This window comes from Poeciliopsis prolifica, unplaced genomic scaffold (genome assembly GCF_027474105.1).
Source record: "Poeciliopsis prolifica strain line A6 unplaced genomic scaffold, Auburn_PproV2 SCAFFOLD008, whole genome shotgun sequence".
Lineage (NCBI taxonomy): Eukaryota > Metazoa > Chordata > Actinopteri > Cyprinodontiformes > Poeciliidae > Poeciliopsis > Poeciliopsis prolifica.
Window position 1 is genome coordinate 1,227,483 of NW_026562383.1, and position 14,791 is coordinate 1,242,273.

At 39.1% G+C, this 14,791-nt stretch overlaps 2 protein-coding genes across 6 annotated transcripts; one reads left to right on the forward strand and one right to left on the reverse strand.

Moving 5' to 3' along the window:
• Positions 1-772: 772 nt before the first annotated feature.
• On the reverse strand, positions 773-2,238 carry mrpl34 (mitochondrial ribosomal protein L34). 2 transcript variants are annotated; one of them, XM_055033400.1, is made up of 2 exons: positions 2,045-2,238; positions 773-1,351 (listed from the first exon to the last, which is right to left on the reverse strand). In XM_055033400.1, exons 1-2 carry the CDS (start codon positions 2,098-2,100, stop codon positions 1,030-1,032), a joined length of 378 nt encoding a protein of 125 aa, XP_054889375.1. In that variant the 5' UTR covers positions 2,101-2,238; the 3' UTR covers positions 773-1,029. The 2 variants fall into 2 exon arrangements, with proteins under 2 accessions (XP_054889375.1, XP_054889374.1); XM_055033399.1 differs by having other exon boundaries at positions 773-1,354; positions 2,045-2,231.
• A 1,693-nt stretch (positions 2,239-3,931) lies between these two features.
• On the forward strand, positions 3,932-13,809 carry abhd8a (abhydrolase domain containing 8a). 4 transcript variants are annotated; one of them, XM_055033589.1, is made up of 6 exons: positions 3,938-4,046; positions 6,718-6,869; positions 8,389-9,221; positions 9,974-10,144; positions 10,308-10,524; positions 11,690-13,809. In XM_055033589.1, exons 3-6 carry the CDS (start codon positions 8,398-8,400, stop codon positions 11,888-11,890), a joined length of 1,413 nt encoding a protein of 470 aa, XP_054889564.1. In that variant the 5' UTR covers positions 3,938-4,046; positions 6,718-6,869; positions 8,389-8,397; the 3' UTR covers positions 11,891-13,809. The 4 variants fall into 4 exon arrangements, with proteins under 4 accessions (XP_054889565.1, XP_054889562.1, XP_054889564.1 ...); XM_055033590.1 differs by lacking the exon at positions 6,718-6,869 and having other exon boundaries at positions 3,932-4,046; positions 8,386-9,221; XM_055033587.1 differs by lacking the exon at positions 6,718-6,869 and having other exon boundaries at positions 3,934-4,046.
• Positions 13,810-14,791: the final 982 nt, after the last annotated feature.

Here is a 14,791-nt window from a genome sequence, read left to right on the forward strand (position 1 = left end):
TACCAAGAGTCCATAATTGAAATGTAAAAAAAATTAAAATGTCGATTTATGAATTTTATGTATATTTATGTTTATTAAATTATTAAAACACCCTCTTTGTAAATGCATATAATTTTTTGACATTTATTCTTAAGTCCATAATAATGTAATATTGTCACAATAGGAAGAATAAGTAGAATGCCATATTTTAAGTGTTTATTGCTGCTAATTTTGATTCTAATAACTCACAACTGAGAAAAACAATAAAAAGTCTCTGAATATTACATCAAATCATTGAAAGATGATTTTATTTTTCCAATACAGAAATGTCACTTTGCTAATGGGGGGAAAAATCATGTATCCAATGTTTCATATGTTCCTCCAGCTGGGGTTCCATTTGCACATATTACTGCATCAATGCTATTCGAGCAAAAGCTGAGTCATGTTGCTTTGACACCAGTTCTTCCTTCCAGTAAACTTTCCATGATTGGATAAAACACTCTAAAAACCCAGATTTTTTTTTTTTTACTGTGACCTTCAAGCAGAAGTATGCAACTTTGTGGGGGAAAAAAAGTGAATGTACTAATGATAGAGAAACAACTTACCTTTACAGAAAAACGGTTTATCAGCCATCAAACAAATTCAACTAAAACTTTACAGAGCAAAGTGTTCCTCCTGGCATCTTCTGGCAAATAAACCAGTGTTCTAACAGCTGGAGGGCAGAGCACTGAGAAGGTGCTACACTTAACTCCAAACATTTCTTTGTTTCACAATAAAAAAATAAAAATAAAACTTATTTTGCAAAATCATTTTATTGATACATTTCATCATTGAAACACATTTTACATGTTGTGATTTAGAACAGGACGTTTTGACCGATGCTGATAGTTGGTAAAACTATCAAATAGCAGTTCTTGGTTCTGACCAGAGGTCAGAACAGTCATTTTGAAAGTATGACCCCAAGAACACATTTTATCCAACTGCAGACTTTTTCAGTATCATCCTGAGCACATCAAGAGTCCAAGTCCTTCAGATCCTCCATCAAGACCTTCAGTGAGAGAGGGATTTCCGTCTCTTCAACATACGCCGCAGGATCACCTCTATGCCGCCCCGCGAGCTCATCCTCTTGTTCCAACCGTGTGTATTTATTCGTTTTATGTTGTTCGGTTGATACTCTGTGCCTCTTTTGCGGGTTCGCACCTGCTGGTGCCGCCAGGGTAGCTGCTGGACCGCGTCGCCGCTCTCCACTTGCGTAGGAAGAGGCCCCAGAAGTCGGAAAACCCGAGGCCTGGCAGCTGCACCAGACGCAAACCAGCCGCTGAAGAGCCTGAGGCGAGACGTGCCATTGGCTGAGAGATCCGACGTAGGGATGCTGCTGCAGAAAAAGCACAAATTAAAGTTTAATGAGCCTGAATATGAAAACACAATTCAATGGAATGAATTTGTCACATCTCATAGGTAGGCTGAGGCCTGTCACTATAACAAATTTAGCTCTAAACCAAAAATTATTGCAACGATAATATTGTCACTTTGAGACAACTAATATGTTGAATTCCCTGTCAATGTCTTCCTTCGGTTTATCCAAAGCGCAGAAGAAAGAATTTTGTTGAAAATGAAAATCAGAAATCAAATTTTTCTGTTTTAGCCCCCCTTCACTGGCTCCCTGCTAAATCCAGAATAAAATTAGATATTGTCCCTCTCACATCTAAATCCTTTGATAGTGAAGCTTCATCGTGCATAAGATGAAGCATGCTCCACATGTAGAAATAAACTGAACTGAATCATTAAATAAAGCCACATTAGCAAAGATGGAGCAGGGAAAGGAAACTACAAAACCAAAAGGAGGCACTGAAAGTTGACAGGTTCCTGCCAGCTAGTAGTAACAATGACTCCATAGTCTGTGACCATGAGTCAGTGTGAAGCTCGCAGAAGCAGCTTCTCACTCCATGTTAGCATAAACATGGATATTAGCCAACAGGACCCTCTCGCCGTTAGCATACGCGCTTAGCATGGCGTACAAACACCACGGCCTTCCTCCTCTCTCTGTCACGGCGAACAGACTTACCCACGCAGGTGTGTTAATCCGCGCAGTCGGGAAATAGACGACAAAACAGTGTTCATTCTGAGGTTCTTTTCCAACAAACAGGGTTACTACATGTGAACGCTGAAAGTCATCGATAGAATGGTGCCTAGTAAGAAGAAGCAAGCTGATTGGCTCAGACTTTGACCAAAGGAAAAGCTTCTTGCTGCGCGAGGCAGAGAGAATCACCGCGCTGCAGCAGAGAGACGGGGACGGACGTACGCATGCGCAGCATTTGTCTTTCTGTCTGTCCAGCTTGCAGTTACTATTCGTTCATGGTGCAGATCAATTCCTCTCACTACAATTATACTCAGGCAAAGTATTTGACACGTACATAACTACAGAACCTTCAGGTTTAAGTCACCAGGTAAATCAAACTGGTTTTAGGTTTGGTGCCAGTGTGAAAGAATAGTCTGTCTGTTTTTGGACACATTCTGCCATAAATTAGATAGATGGCAGCAGCAACTAAAGTTCAAGATCACTTAACCTTTTTCACATTTTTCATGTTACAACTTTCACTTTCTCCTAACTGTGTCTTGTAAGGCAAAATTACAAAAATATGGGACACAATCTGAAGGGGCAAAATGGCCTGGTAAAAACAGCCCCTTCTTCTATGTTATGTGCTTCATGCAGAGGGTCTAAAATGATTCTAAAATAGCACAGAACATCAAGGGTATAGTTAATAACTTCTCATTTTGTTTGCTGTTTGACCCAGTAGAAATTCTAACTCAAATAAATGGGAGAAAGCCTGAAATGTCTGTGAGGCGAGATAATAATTGAGCAGAATTGTGCAGGAAGGCAATGACCAGACTGGCTCTGTGTGCAGGATGGTGTTCGGTGTCAGTTTTCTTCTTGCATACAGTCGCATTTTATCTCTCAGCCATGGTGTTCAGCTTTGGTCTTATCTGACCAGAGCACGTTCTTGAATGATTGCTGCTCGCCTCAATGGCTTCGGTCACAGACCAAGGAAGTTTACAACTAATATTGTCCCATCATGTGAGCTCTTGAGAAAGCCTGTTCACTGCCTCTCTTAATAATGCTCTATCCCAACTTGCCATTTTAGGTGGACATCCATAAAATTGGTAGAAATGCAGGTGTGCCATATTCCCACAAATCTTTCAGATCTTAAAAACTGGATGCATTGTTTTGTAACCTAACTCTGCTTTGAACTTCTCTGCAGCTTTCTCCCTGACCTGCTTCCTGGTGCTCATTCTCTAATAAACCCCTCGGAGCCTCACAGAAAAGCTGTGTGAAATGGATGCACACATGCATCCATTTCTATTTACAAACTCAATCCTGGAGGCAATTGGTTGTACTGGATTTTATTTCATGGTGTCAGAATAAAGGAGGCTGCAGGCTAATATACATCACACCTCTGTGATGCAGCAGCTGCAGAGACTATTTCATGTACAACATAAGGACATGTTTATGGGGGTTTGATAGCAGCTGTAGTCTCTTCTCTGCAGAGACTCACGCATATCATGCTCGTATGATCATGCATCCCACTGCTCAGATGATAAAATGGAACCATCTCAGCAGGTTCTGTCTCTGACTCCAAGCACTCTGATATCATTAAACCAGCCTTAGCAACAAGGAAAGCAGCCTTCTCCTATTGGCTTCTTCCCAGCGTTCAGCTGTCCTCTATTAGTCCTCCCCCCTGCCACTCAGCAACGAAAATGCGCGAAGATTGCGGGTGGTGCTGCGGATCCAAGGGCAGCAGGGCTGGGTAGGGTTTGGCCCTCATAACGCAGTGGATGCTGAGGGGAGGAGGTGCCGAAAAACACTGGCGTTCCTTCTCGCTATGGGTATCTTATTTGAATGCAACTGGCACAATTTGATGGAGGCATGCTTAACTTCCACTTCGAGCCCATTTGTGTGGAGTGACGGCCGCCTGATGAGGCTGAAAAGCGCCCACAGTCCTGCAGCATCTTCTGTGTAGACGGCCCTTCAGAGCCGGTTGCGCACCAGATCGTCGGGAATCCTGCAGGTAAGAAATCAGTTTCTTTTGTTAACTTTTTATTTTATTTTATTATTTTTTTTTGCAAGGCAGGCTTTCACTTTGCATCTACATCTTTTCATCTTTGGTCGACTGACTGCACCTGTCGATATGGATGCGCAAAATTACGCACATCTCAATCATATAAAGGCACATTCCGCACAGGACTGCCACATATTGTTGATGCGCAAAAAAAAAAAAAAAGAAAAAAGATAAATAATAAAAATGTTTAGAAAAATTATTATTATTATTATTATTATTATTATTATTATTATTATTATTATTATTATTATTATTATTATTATTGTTGCTATTATTACATTGGTCTCGCTGTTCTTTCATGTATGTCTAGCCACATTGTTTTCCTGCAGAACAGCCTGTGATGCTGTGGTATGACTCAATGTTTTGAATTCATTGTGATTCTGCTGCGCCACTTCGGATCGCTTAGTAAACAGAAAGTAGGTTAAAATGGTCTCCTCTTGCAAAATAGGCCATGCACGTGCAGCTCTCAGCCCACGCACAGCCGCAGCGATGGCTGAACGCGCACAATGCACCAAATGTGTGTAAGTGTTGCGATAATGGCGGCAAGGTTCGAGGGGCAGCCTGCACTGTTCAGAGGACCGTTAAAAACTGCAGACACATGCAGATCTGGGTCTGGTTATCGATGAGTAGGTCAGTAGGAGAATCTCTGATTTACATTTCAGCGCAGCTGCTGTGTTTAGATAGATAGATAGATAGATAGATAGATAGATAGATAGATAGATAGATAGATAGATAGATAGATAGATAGATAGATAGATAGATAGATAGATAGATAGATAGATAGATAGATAGATAGATAGATAGAAGATAGATAGATAGATAGATAGATAGATAGATAGATAGATAGATAGATAGATAGATAGATAGATAGATAGATAGATAGATAGATAGATAGATAGATAGATAGATAGATAGATAGATAGATAGATAGATAGATAGATAATTGCACAATTCTAACTGCATATAAGAACAGTCTTCTTATCAGAAATGATAGAACTTGTTCAAACTGTTTGGTTTCTTGTCTCTCATCCAGCTTTCAAGCACCATCCATAACATCTCACAAGGTTTGATTTTGGGCCAATTCCATTAACTTATTATAAACCTGCTTCCAAAACCAGATTGGATGTGTTTGTGTTTTGGAACTTTACATTATGTCCAATTTACTGCATCCTGATCAAAATTGTCACCATGAAATTACATTGGTTTAGGAGTTTGAGAACTGAGGAACATTCAAAGGTCAAACAAATACCAGTATCTCTATTCACAGTGAAGCAAGTTTAGGATCAGCATGAGCGCAGGGACCAAAGTTCAAAGAGCCTAAAGTTCTATTCAGCCTGTCTCCCACAGAGTAATACCACCCCATCCATGCTTCTCTGCAGGGATGGTTCAGGCTGACATGCTGTGCTATATATATATATATATATTTTTTTTTTAATCACACATTTTTACAATGGTCAAGGCCATTTCAGAATTTTAATGTCAGCCTGCTTATCCATTCTAACTTTTTCACTTCCGTTACAATACCGATATTGCAGCTATGAGTATCGGCCAATATCAATATTGATCCAATATGATAGCACAAATCATCCATATTTTCATAACTTGCACTGCAATGTGGAATGTTAGAAAAGGCTTGACCAATGGGTTTTACTCAAGCAGAGAACAATAGTCAACAACAATAAGTGTCAGAACAAGAGAGAGAGAGAAATTCTGGGGCAAACTAAATGCTGTCAGAGTGTTTATATTTGTGATTTTAGATGTAAGCTGATAAAATCTAATGCAAATTTTTTGCCTGATATCAAACCAACTTTTGATATAAATATCGGATCAGGACACCCCAAATTCTAAAACCTGTTTTTATGAGTGTTTGGGCTCCCTGTCCTGGTGGAGCAACCCACTGTCTACGTTTTAACCATCTCACCCAAATAGCCACACTTTGATTAAAAACAGTTAGTTTAGACCAAGGTTCATGCCTATCATACACAGGATGATTGTACACCAGTGTGATTGTCAACACTGTGAGTCAAACATCATTGTCTGGGTGCTGACCAAGAAACTGGCACCTGGTCAAAATGAAGTACGTCGATAGGAATTAGCATGTGGCTGAGCTACATGTCTTCTGAAGAAAGGTGTTATAGTCCATTCAGTCATTTTAGCATAAATGCTGTGCTGTTATTAAAAATAGTGCAGTCCTGTTCAAAAGTAAAGAAATGCAGAGGTAATTTAAACCCATAGTATTAACAGACTATTTAAAATAAGGAACAATAAAGATGCCAAATATCAGCAGAAATATGATTTAAAATGAGTATATTGTGAAAATACCATCAAATCTATGGTATGCAAACACTTACTGAGTTTGCACAGGGAAGTGGATCCTGTCAGATTCTCTTCCTGTTCTCATTCCCAGATTGTTTTGGTTCAAATGTTAGCAACAAAGATGCTTCATTTAAACTCCCTTAAAATTCTTTAAATGCATCAAAGAGTCAAATACTGCTCATTTTCTAGTCTGGACTGGAAACAGAAATAGTTGGAAAACCGTTCTCGTTCTCTTATGAGACATTTTGCTCACAGACAAATACACCGTCATAACCCATGACTAGTGTTTGCTATTTATTTTTAGATTCTGGCTGTTAAAGAAGGACTTATAAATAGGAAACATCCTGGTCCAATTGTCAACGGTCAGTCCTGACTGACACTGAAACTCCCAGACAGAAGTATTTTCTGATGGTTTCTGATGAAAGTGGATGTTAGAATGCTGCTTTATCAATAGAGGTGAGTGCATTACAACACTCGGTCTGATCGTCGTTGGTTCAGCGATTTGCCTCTTATGTGATTACCACAGATTAAATTTCATCATGGAGTAGAAGTTGACATTTGGAACTTCCAGTGACAGCTTGTTGTACATTCAACATTGAAATCAAAAACAATATAAAAGCTGATGTTTTTGTTTATATTAATGATGAGATTTTATTAAAATTTTTAATCGAGTTAATTGGAGGGCCTATAATTAAATAATTGCAATGAATCAAAAACCATTTATTGGCAAAATAAGCGACATTTTCAATTCAAAAATCCTGTTCCTGTTACATTATTGAATAAAAAGACATATGAGCTCAAAAACAAAGATATTTATTATTTTTAGGTTCTTCAACCATCAGATCGCAGCAAAGTGCTGTTCTCTGCAGTTTCAGGAAGTCCTGGCTAAAAGCCTGACAGCAGGAGGAGAAGCAGTTGATCCTGCTATTAATAGCTTTGAATGTTGAAGTTATTTTATATACCCAGCTTTTATTGTTACACTTATAACGCCAAGCTCATAATTGGATCATCATCATCTACATTCCAGACACAAAAAAGGTCCATAGTAAAGAGGTAAAACAAGCAAAATAAGAGAAAAATTAAAACATGACACATGAGTCACAAATAAATGATGACACCAATGATTCCACAATCTTGAAGAAAATCTCACTGTACTAAAAGTAGGATTTGCTAAAATTGCAATTATATTATTGCATGACACAGATGCACACATGCATTTGTACATAAGATTCCTGAGCACTGCTGCACATGTGGGTACAGCATTATGTACAAACATATGGCTAGCAGCACACCATCCATTGAATGCCACATAAAGTTTCTGCAGACTACTTTTTCGTCGGCTTAGATGGGCAGTGTATAGTGGAGTACAAAAAACTTTAAAAAGAGCTATCTGCACAGAGGATGAACACATATTTAACTTTCTGATCAGAATATTAGCTTGTGCATACATCATATGATACTGCCTATGAATTATGTTATCTACAACATGACTGTGCACTAGTGCTAAACTGAGCCAGAGCTGAAGAAGATTTCAATTTCAAAGTGTTAAATTACAAAGTAAAAAACATTAAGTCATATATATATATATATATATATATATATATATATATATATATATATATATATATATATATATATATATATATATATATATACATTTGTAAAAATGCAGTATATATATATATATATATATATATATATATATATATATATATATATATATATATATATATATATATATATATACTGCATTTTTACAATAAATGAAGGTAACATTGTTACTTGAAAAATGCCACTTTATGTTTTACAGTTTAGTTACTTATCAATAAAATTAAATGTACCTGACTTTACATTTCACCTGAATTTTTAACTCCTTAAAAACAGGCTCCCGCGTAAACAGGTAAGATTTCATCCTTTGATTCTCATTCCTGACACTTAGCTGTAGCTTTGTGTATGTGTTATCTTGTCAAAGCAGAAAGGCACCATGCTGACCAGCATCACTGATGGGATCCTGTGCTGCCTGACGGGGAAGACCACCAGCCTGGTCCTGCCCCTGGAGTCTTCAGAGCCCTCTGACGGGTTCGAGTTTGTCGAGGTGAAACCAGGGAGGGTTCTGCGAGTGCGGCACATCAAACCAGAACGCCAACGCGTGGACACGGAAAAACAAGATGCTGGGAAGAACAAGACAACTGCTGACGGTGATGGCAATAGGGATGCCTCTGTTCGGGACTCCATCGATGATGATGGTGGCACCAGCGTCCTCTGCAAGAGGAAGATCACGGTCTATCGCAATGGCCAGCTGGTGATTGAGAACCTTGGCGATGTTTTGCATTCTGAAATCCTGCAGTGTCAGGATGGGGATCTGGAGCCCTGCAGCACCGTGGAGGTGGAGCTCGCTGACTACAAAGAGATGCCTTCATCTCCTGACCCCAACACCGTCCCCCCGGTTCCATTGCCTTCTGGAGAGCAGAAGCCTGCTCCGCCTCCCCGCCGCCGCCGTCGCAAGCCTAAACGCACTGTGCTGATTGACTCGACACGGGTCATCTCGAGCTGCAAAGGAACGCATTCGGACGTGGCGCTGTTTTTTGTGCACGGCGTGGGAGGCTCTCTGGACATTTGGAGCAGCCAGCTGGAGTTCTTCTCCCGTCTGGGCTATGAGGTGATCGCGCCTGACCTGGCTGGGCACGGGGCCAGCACTGCTCCACAGATCGCAGCGGCTTACACTTTTTACGCACTGGCAGAGGACCTTCGGGCCATTTTCAAAAGATATGCTCGGAAACGAAACATTCTCATAGGCCACTCATATGGGTGAGTATGATTCATAAATCATTGGGTCCGGAGGACTCTACTTGCAAAAAAAAATAAAATCACGGTTTCCCTCAGAAAACTTACTAAGCCCAGTGGTAGGGCCGCTCGACAGTGATTCATCCAGTGGCAAGTTTGAAAAATTCAAACATTTAAAAAGACGTGAATAAATGCCAAGCCTGGTGGGGGCCTGGTGGCACTGAGCTAATAATACACTGGGGAAAACACTGAAAATTATGATGGTGTATAAGCACTGTTGTCAATAAATAAAAAAAGGGTTAATTTTTACCAAAAGACTTTTTTATTTTGAGAATAACCTCAAATCGTTCCTAGAAAAATCAAGAATATTTCTGAGCCCCAAGAGCTGTGAAATTTTGAAAAAGAAATTGAGGAATTTTGTGTTTAATCTCTGTGACTTTCTAGAAAAAAGTCCATTTTTTTCCAGCAAATTTTAAGCTTGAAACTCAGAAATTTTTGTTTTCTGTAGAAAAGCAAATATTTGGCTTTTCAAACTGAGAAATTGAATCCATAACTGTTTGAGTTTTTCTAGCAGATGTTCAACTTGTCAGGCTCAGAATTTTTTTTTTTTCTAGAAAATTTCTGAGATTAATTTCAAAATTTCTGGGACTAAAGGTACTCTTTTTCTATCTACCATGACCAGTTCTGCAAAACTGGGTAAAATGTTTTGCCCAGCTTTTCCAGCTGCAATGTACATTTTACTGCCATTCTTCAATTCGTCTTTATGTCTCTTCCAGCGTATCATTTTGCACATTCCTTGCCCATGAATATCCTGATCTGGTCCATAAGGTAGTGATGATCAATGGAGGGGGCCCTACAGCTCTGGAGCCCAGTCTCTGCTCCATCTTCCAGCTCCCATCATGTGTCCTTCACTGCCTTTCACCTTGCCTGGCCTGGAGTTTTTTGAAGTAAGATCTATGGTTTTGTGTTGTAGAACAACATCCATTGAAGCAAAAAAAAAAAAAAAACAAGAAAATCTAATAATACCAAGAAAGCAGCTTTTGTCTACTTTTTAATCTTTATAAGATCTTCAAATGTGCATTTTTTTGGTAACATTTCTCCAATTTTCAGAGCTGGATTTGCTCGCCAAGGTGCAAAAGAGAAGCAGTTGTTGAAGCAGGGCAACGCATTCAATGTGTCTCCATTTGTCCTGCGGGCGATGATGAGCGGTCAGTACTGGCCCGAGGGCGATGAGGTCTACCATGCCGAGCTCACTGTGCCCATTCTGCTGGTTCACGGCATGTGTGACAAGTTTGTGCCCATGGAGGAGGACCAGCGCATGGCAGAGGTACAGCAAAACTACAGGAAACATATGCCTGTGCAGATATGGGGCTTCCACATTCTGACACATTATGAGTGGACGTATCGCAGCCTCATAGTGTTCGCAAAGTTAATTATAACAAAAATGTAATTTAAAATAATTTTAAAATCTTTCCTGCCTATCTCATGAAAAATTTTCTGTGGACACTCTTGTGTGTCTGTAATATTTTTCTTTTTTTTTTTGCATAAATATATAAAATAATTCCCAAAGTGAGAGTAAGATAAATGTCTGAGAACCATGTTTAAGCCTGCTGGCAGACAGTGCACAGCAACAGGTGGGAGAGAAGCAGCACTGAATTTCTGTACACCTGTTAGAATAGAATAATAGACTGTTAGAACTTAACTGCAAAATTTTAAAAAATAAGTTTTGTAAATAAAATAATTAATAGTTAAATTCCAATCCTATTTTGAGTTATACTTAAGTAAATTAGGTAACAAATGTATTTGTACACTACTTAAATTCATCAGTAAATTAAATGAATCAGGCTCCTATTCTAGTGCTATACATGGGAATGTATCTATATATTTCATCGATCAAATAAATGTAATATTTCCACAAATTGAGCGTAAAATCAACAGGATTTATTTGACATTTCTCAGCCCAGATTAATCTTCATTAATATAAGCAGTGATAAATGTTCATGAAACAGTGTTATGGATGTGAAGGATCCCCTGTCTCTTCTTGAGGAAATTGTCAGGTTTGTCCTCCCTGTCAAAATAAAACTAAATGATGAGTGGCAATAAAATGCTACTGAGAACAGAAATAGAATGCAGCATAATGGTGGTTATAAAGTAAATCTGAGCAACAGATGGTGGCAGGATTGGTGCATATGATTTTAATAATGAATAGCAGAAATAACTTATAAAACTCATGGTTAAGGTGAAAGGTAACAAAGAAACATGGAGAAAAGACTGACAGAGAGCAACATTTTCTCTGTAACATTCACATTAAACTCAATGTGACCAGAAAGCTTAAATGTACTCAGGAGGGAGTGGAAATGGTACAGGAACTGGAAAAGCTAATTACAGGCAAGTGGATGCAGCTGGGAAAAATAGCAGGTATTGACAAATGAGGAAATTATTAATGCTTTTAGATACTGACAGGTTTGCATTCCTTTCAACTCTGCTTCCAGATCCTCCTGTTTGCCTTCCTGAAGGTCATTGAGGAGGGAAGTCACATGGTCATGATGGAGTGTCCTGACACCGTCAACACCCTCCTCCATGAGTTCTTCCTCTGGGAGCCCGACATGTCCAGAAAGGGAGAGGCCAATCACACCGTCTCTTTCTGTGACACTATTAACACGCTGAAGATCAAAAAACCTGTGGACAAATAATGCTCCCAGAAGACTCCCTCTGACACATCACCAAGCGGAAGGCTGTTTTCTTTGCATCTATGTGTTAATAAGGCCCCGAAGGCTGAGAGCAATTCCACAGAGGGCCACGTCTTCAGGATGTGGGTGAGCGCTTGTGCTCCAAGACAGAGCAGCGAGGAACATTAGATGAGAGGAAGGGACGCAAACACACAGTTTCTTTTCCATTTCTGCACCGGTTTGTGCTGCGCTTGCAAAATGACTCCCTGAGTGCTCAAAAGAACTGCCATTTGTGATCTGTGTGTGAAATGTTTGTGAGGAAAAGCGGTCAGCGACTCAACACAAAAGATTAAACATCTCTGTAATGATGTCTGGAGTTTCTCACATGGACACTGTTTTACCTCTGAGAAGGATTACATAATGGTTGAATCCATTTCAGGGCGGCTGTAAAAGGCAAACTGACTTAATAGAGCTGCTGGAGGGACAGTCTATGGCAAGAATTTGTAGTATTGATGTGTCACCACATCCAATAAGTATAATAACACTAATAACATAGTAAATTAAATCATAATGGATATCTGTATAAATTAACCGGAAATATAAAATGACAAAGACACAAAAATATTCCCCAGTTCTATAAAATGTGCTTTTTTCACCATCTCAGACATAATTAATACTTTAAGGCCAACAGAAGTATTTCTGTTTTTCTTTGAGGTCTGACACACTATTCTTATTTTCTCGTTCATTTTCTATAAGGACGACAAAAACAATGTATTGCAGGTTCTAAATGATCCCCATTTACGAATCAGATCATATGTCCCCAAACTTTATTCGACTTTTAATAAACTCATAACGTTAAATCAGTTGAATCAGCATGCATTTCAAGACTGAAAATTGGAGGACTGATTTGAAAACATTAATTCATCCTTCAGATCACCGATCAGAGCCAATCAAGGGGGAAGTCGACCAGTTCTGACGTCTGGTCAGTTCTAGATGTGACCCAATGAATAAAACAACTCAAATGCTATTGCATCATTCTTGAATATAAACAACAGGAGATAATTAATAATTAGTGCACCACATTTTGATTAAATGATTATTGTTTTTCCTTTTCTGAAAGAATGCCAATCTCCAGTACAAGCTGTGGTTGCTTTTTGACCTGCTATGTTTAAACAGTGATGAGTGCAAAAATAAGAGTACTTTGCTCTTCTTGCTCTCTATGCCCTGATCTATTTTTCTTTCTTTTACTGTGTGTCAGACTAAACAAAATATTCCTAAGTGGAAGTTATTCATTCATGGATGTTGTTTGTCTCATAGTGGGACAGGACAGTGTGGGCTAAGCGTTCTCTAACATACTCTCTGACGGTACTTATCTGTTGGTTGGATAGTTTACTGTTTTGTGTCGCGGAGGGTGTAAATAGATGAGAAGAAAAAGTGGGCCGCCATGATTACATTTATATAAATCCCCCAAAGGAGGACGCGCTAGAGGTTAAATATGCATTTTGAGAGAATGCGGATGCAACTTACCTTGTGTTTTATGCAATTTAAGGAACCAGAAAGGAAATAGACTGGGGACTGATGTCTCTATAACACTCTATACTATATATTCTTTATGGACTTTCCCAAAAACCCCACAAATGCTGCTTGTGTCTCCTTTTGTGGAAAAGGTGCGTAAAGTGTGTGGACTACAGGGTGCACATGTACTTCCTATTATGCTAAAACTGTGCATATACAAATTGTTGTACGTGCTGAATTTTTATTTTTTTTGTGTGTGGTTAACAAGTTTAATGTTATTGTTGCCTTTATTAATGGGAATGATAACCCTGTATATGCACTGCCTAAATGTAGATGCATATACCATGATATAACCAATCAGAATCAGTGGTATTCAATGTATGAATGTGCCTTTTATGGCATGAAATAAAACAGATGTTTAGCATCAAGATGGGTTTCTGCATGTTTGTTTTTCGTTTCGTTGTTTTGAAAGAGTTTGAAATATCTGACATCCATCCATATGTGATGGACGTCCAAAATGTGGCCCACAGGCCATTTTATGGCCCCTTCACTGGTTCTTTATGGCCCGCCAGAACAGGAGATTCATGCAAATAGAGACTTTTTTTTTCTTTAACTAGAGCAAAGTTATTGGTGACAAAAAAATGATTTTCTACAGTGAAAGATAAAAACAATTTACATGTAGCCTCCAAAGTGTGAGCTAACTTTCAGAAAATGTCACCATGTTCATTGTGCTCTACATTCACAGGAGATATGTATAAATAAATTTGTTGTTTGTCATACTGACAAATACAGAAAAATCTAACCTTTAAATTATGCACAGAAAATTCCATTTAAAAAATAATTTTTTTCAATCACCACGGCATCAAGAGGACAACTTTTTGCCTTCCTGCTGCAACATTTCCCTAGCTGCAGCCTACAGACGAGGAATCTTTGATAATTCCTAAACTCACAATCCCTCTAGATCAGGGGTGGCCAAATCTAGTCCTAGAGAGCTACCATGCTGCAACTTTTAGGTGTCTCTCTTATCCAACACAGTTGAATTCAATGGCTCATCAGCATCTTTGAGCTCTGCCAGGCATCCTGCATCTAAAAGTTGCAGAATGAAAATCTCAAGGACTGGATTTTAGCATCTCTGTCCGTCCTGGTTCGCCTCTCATGCTCTCTTCTTCAACAAGTTTCATAGAGAATTTGGTGGGTGCCAGCTTACTCAGTTACTTGCACCTTATAACTGGGTAACCAGGTGCACCTGGTAACTGGGTAACCTGGCACCCAGTTACCAGGTGCAGATTTCAGTAACTGGGTGTCAGGTTCAACACCTATTAAACACAGATTAAACAAACACAGGAAAGACAAGAGAGTTAGATTCTTTCTTACTCGCGAGGAGAACAGACAGAGATGTGCTTTCAGTTA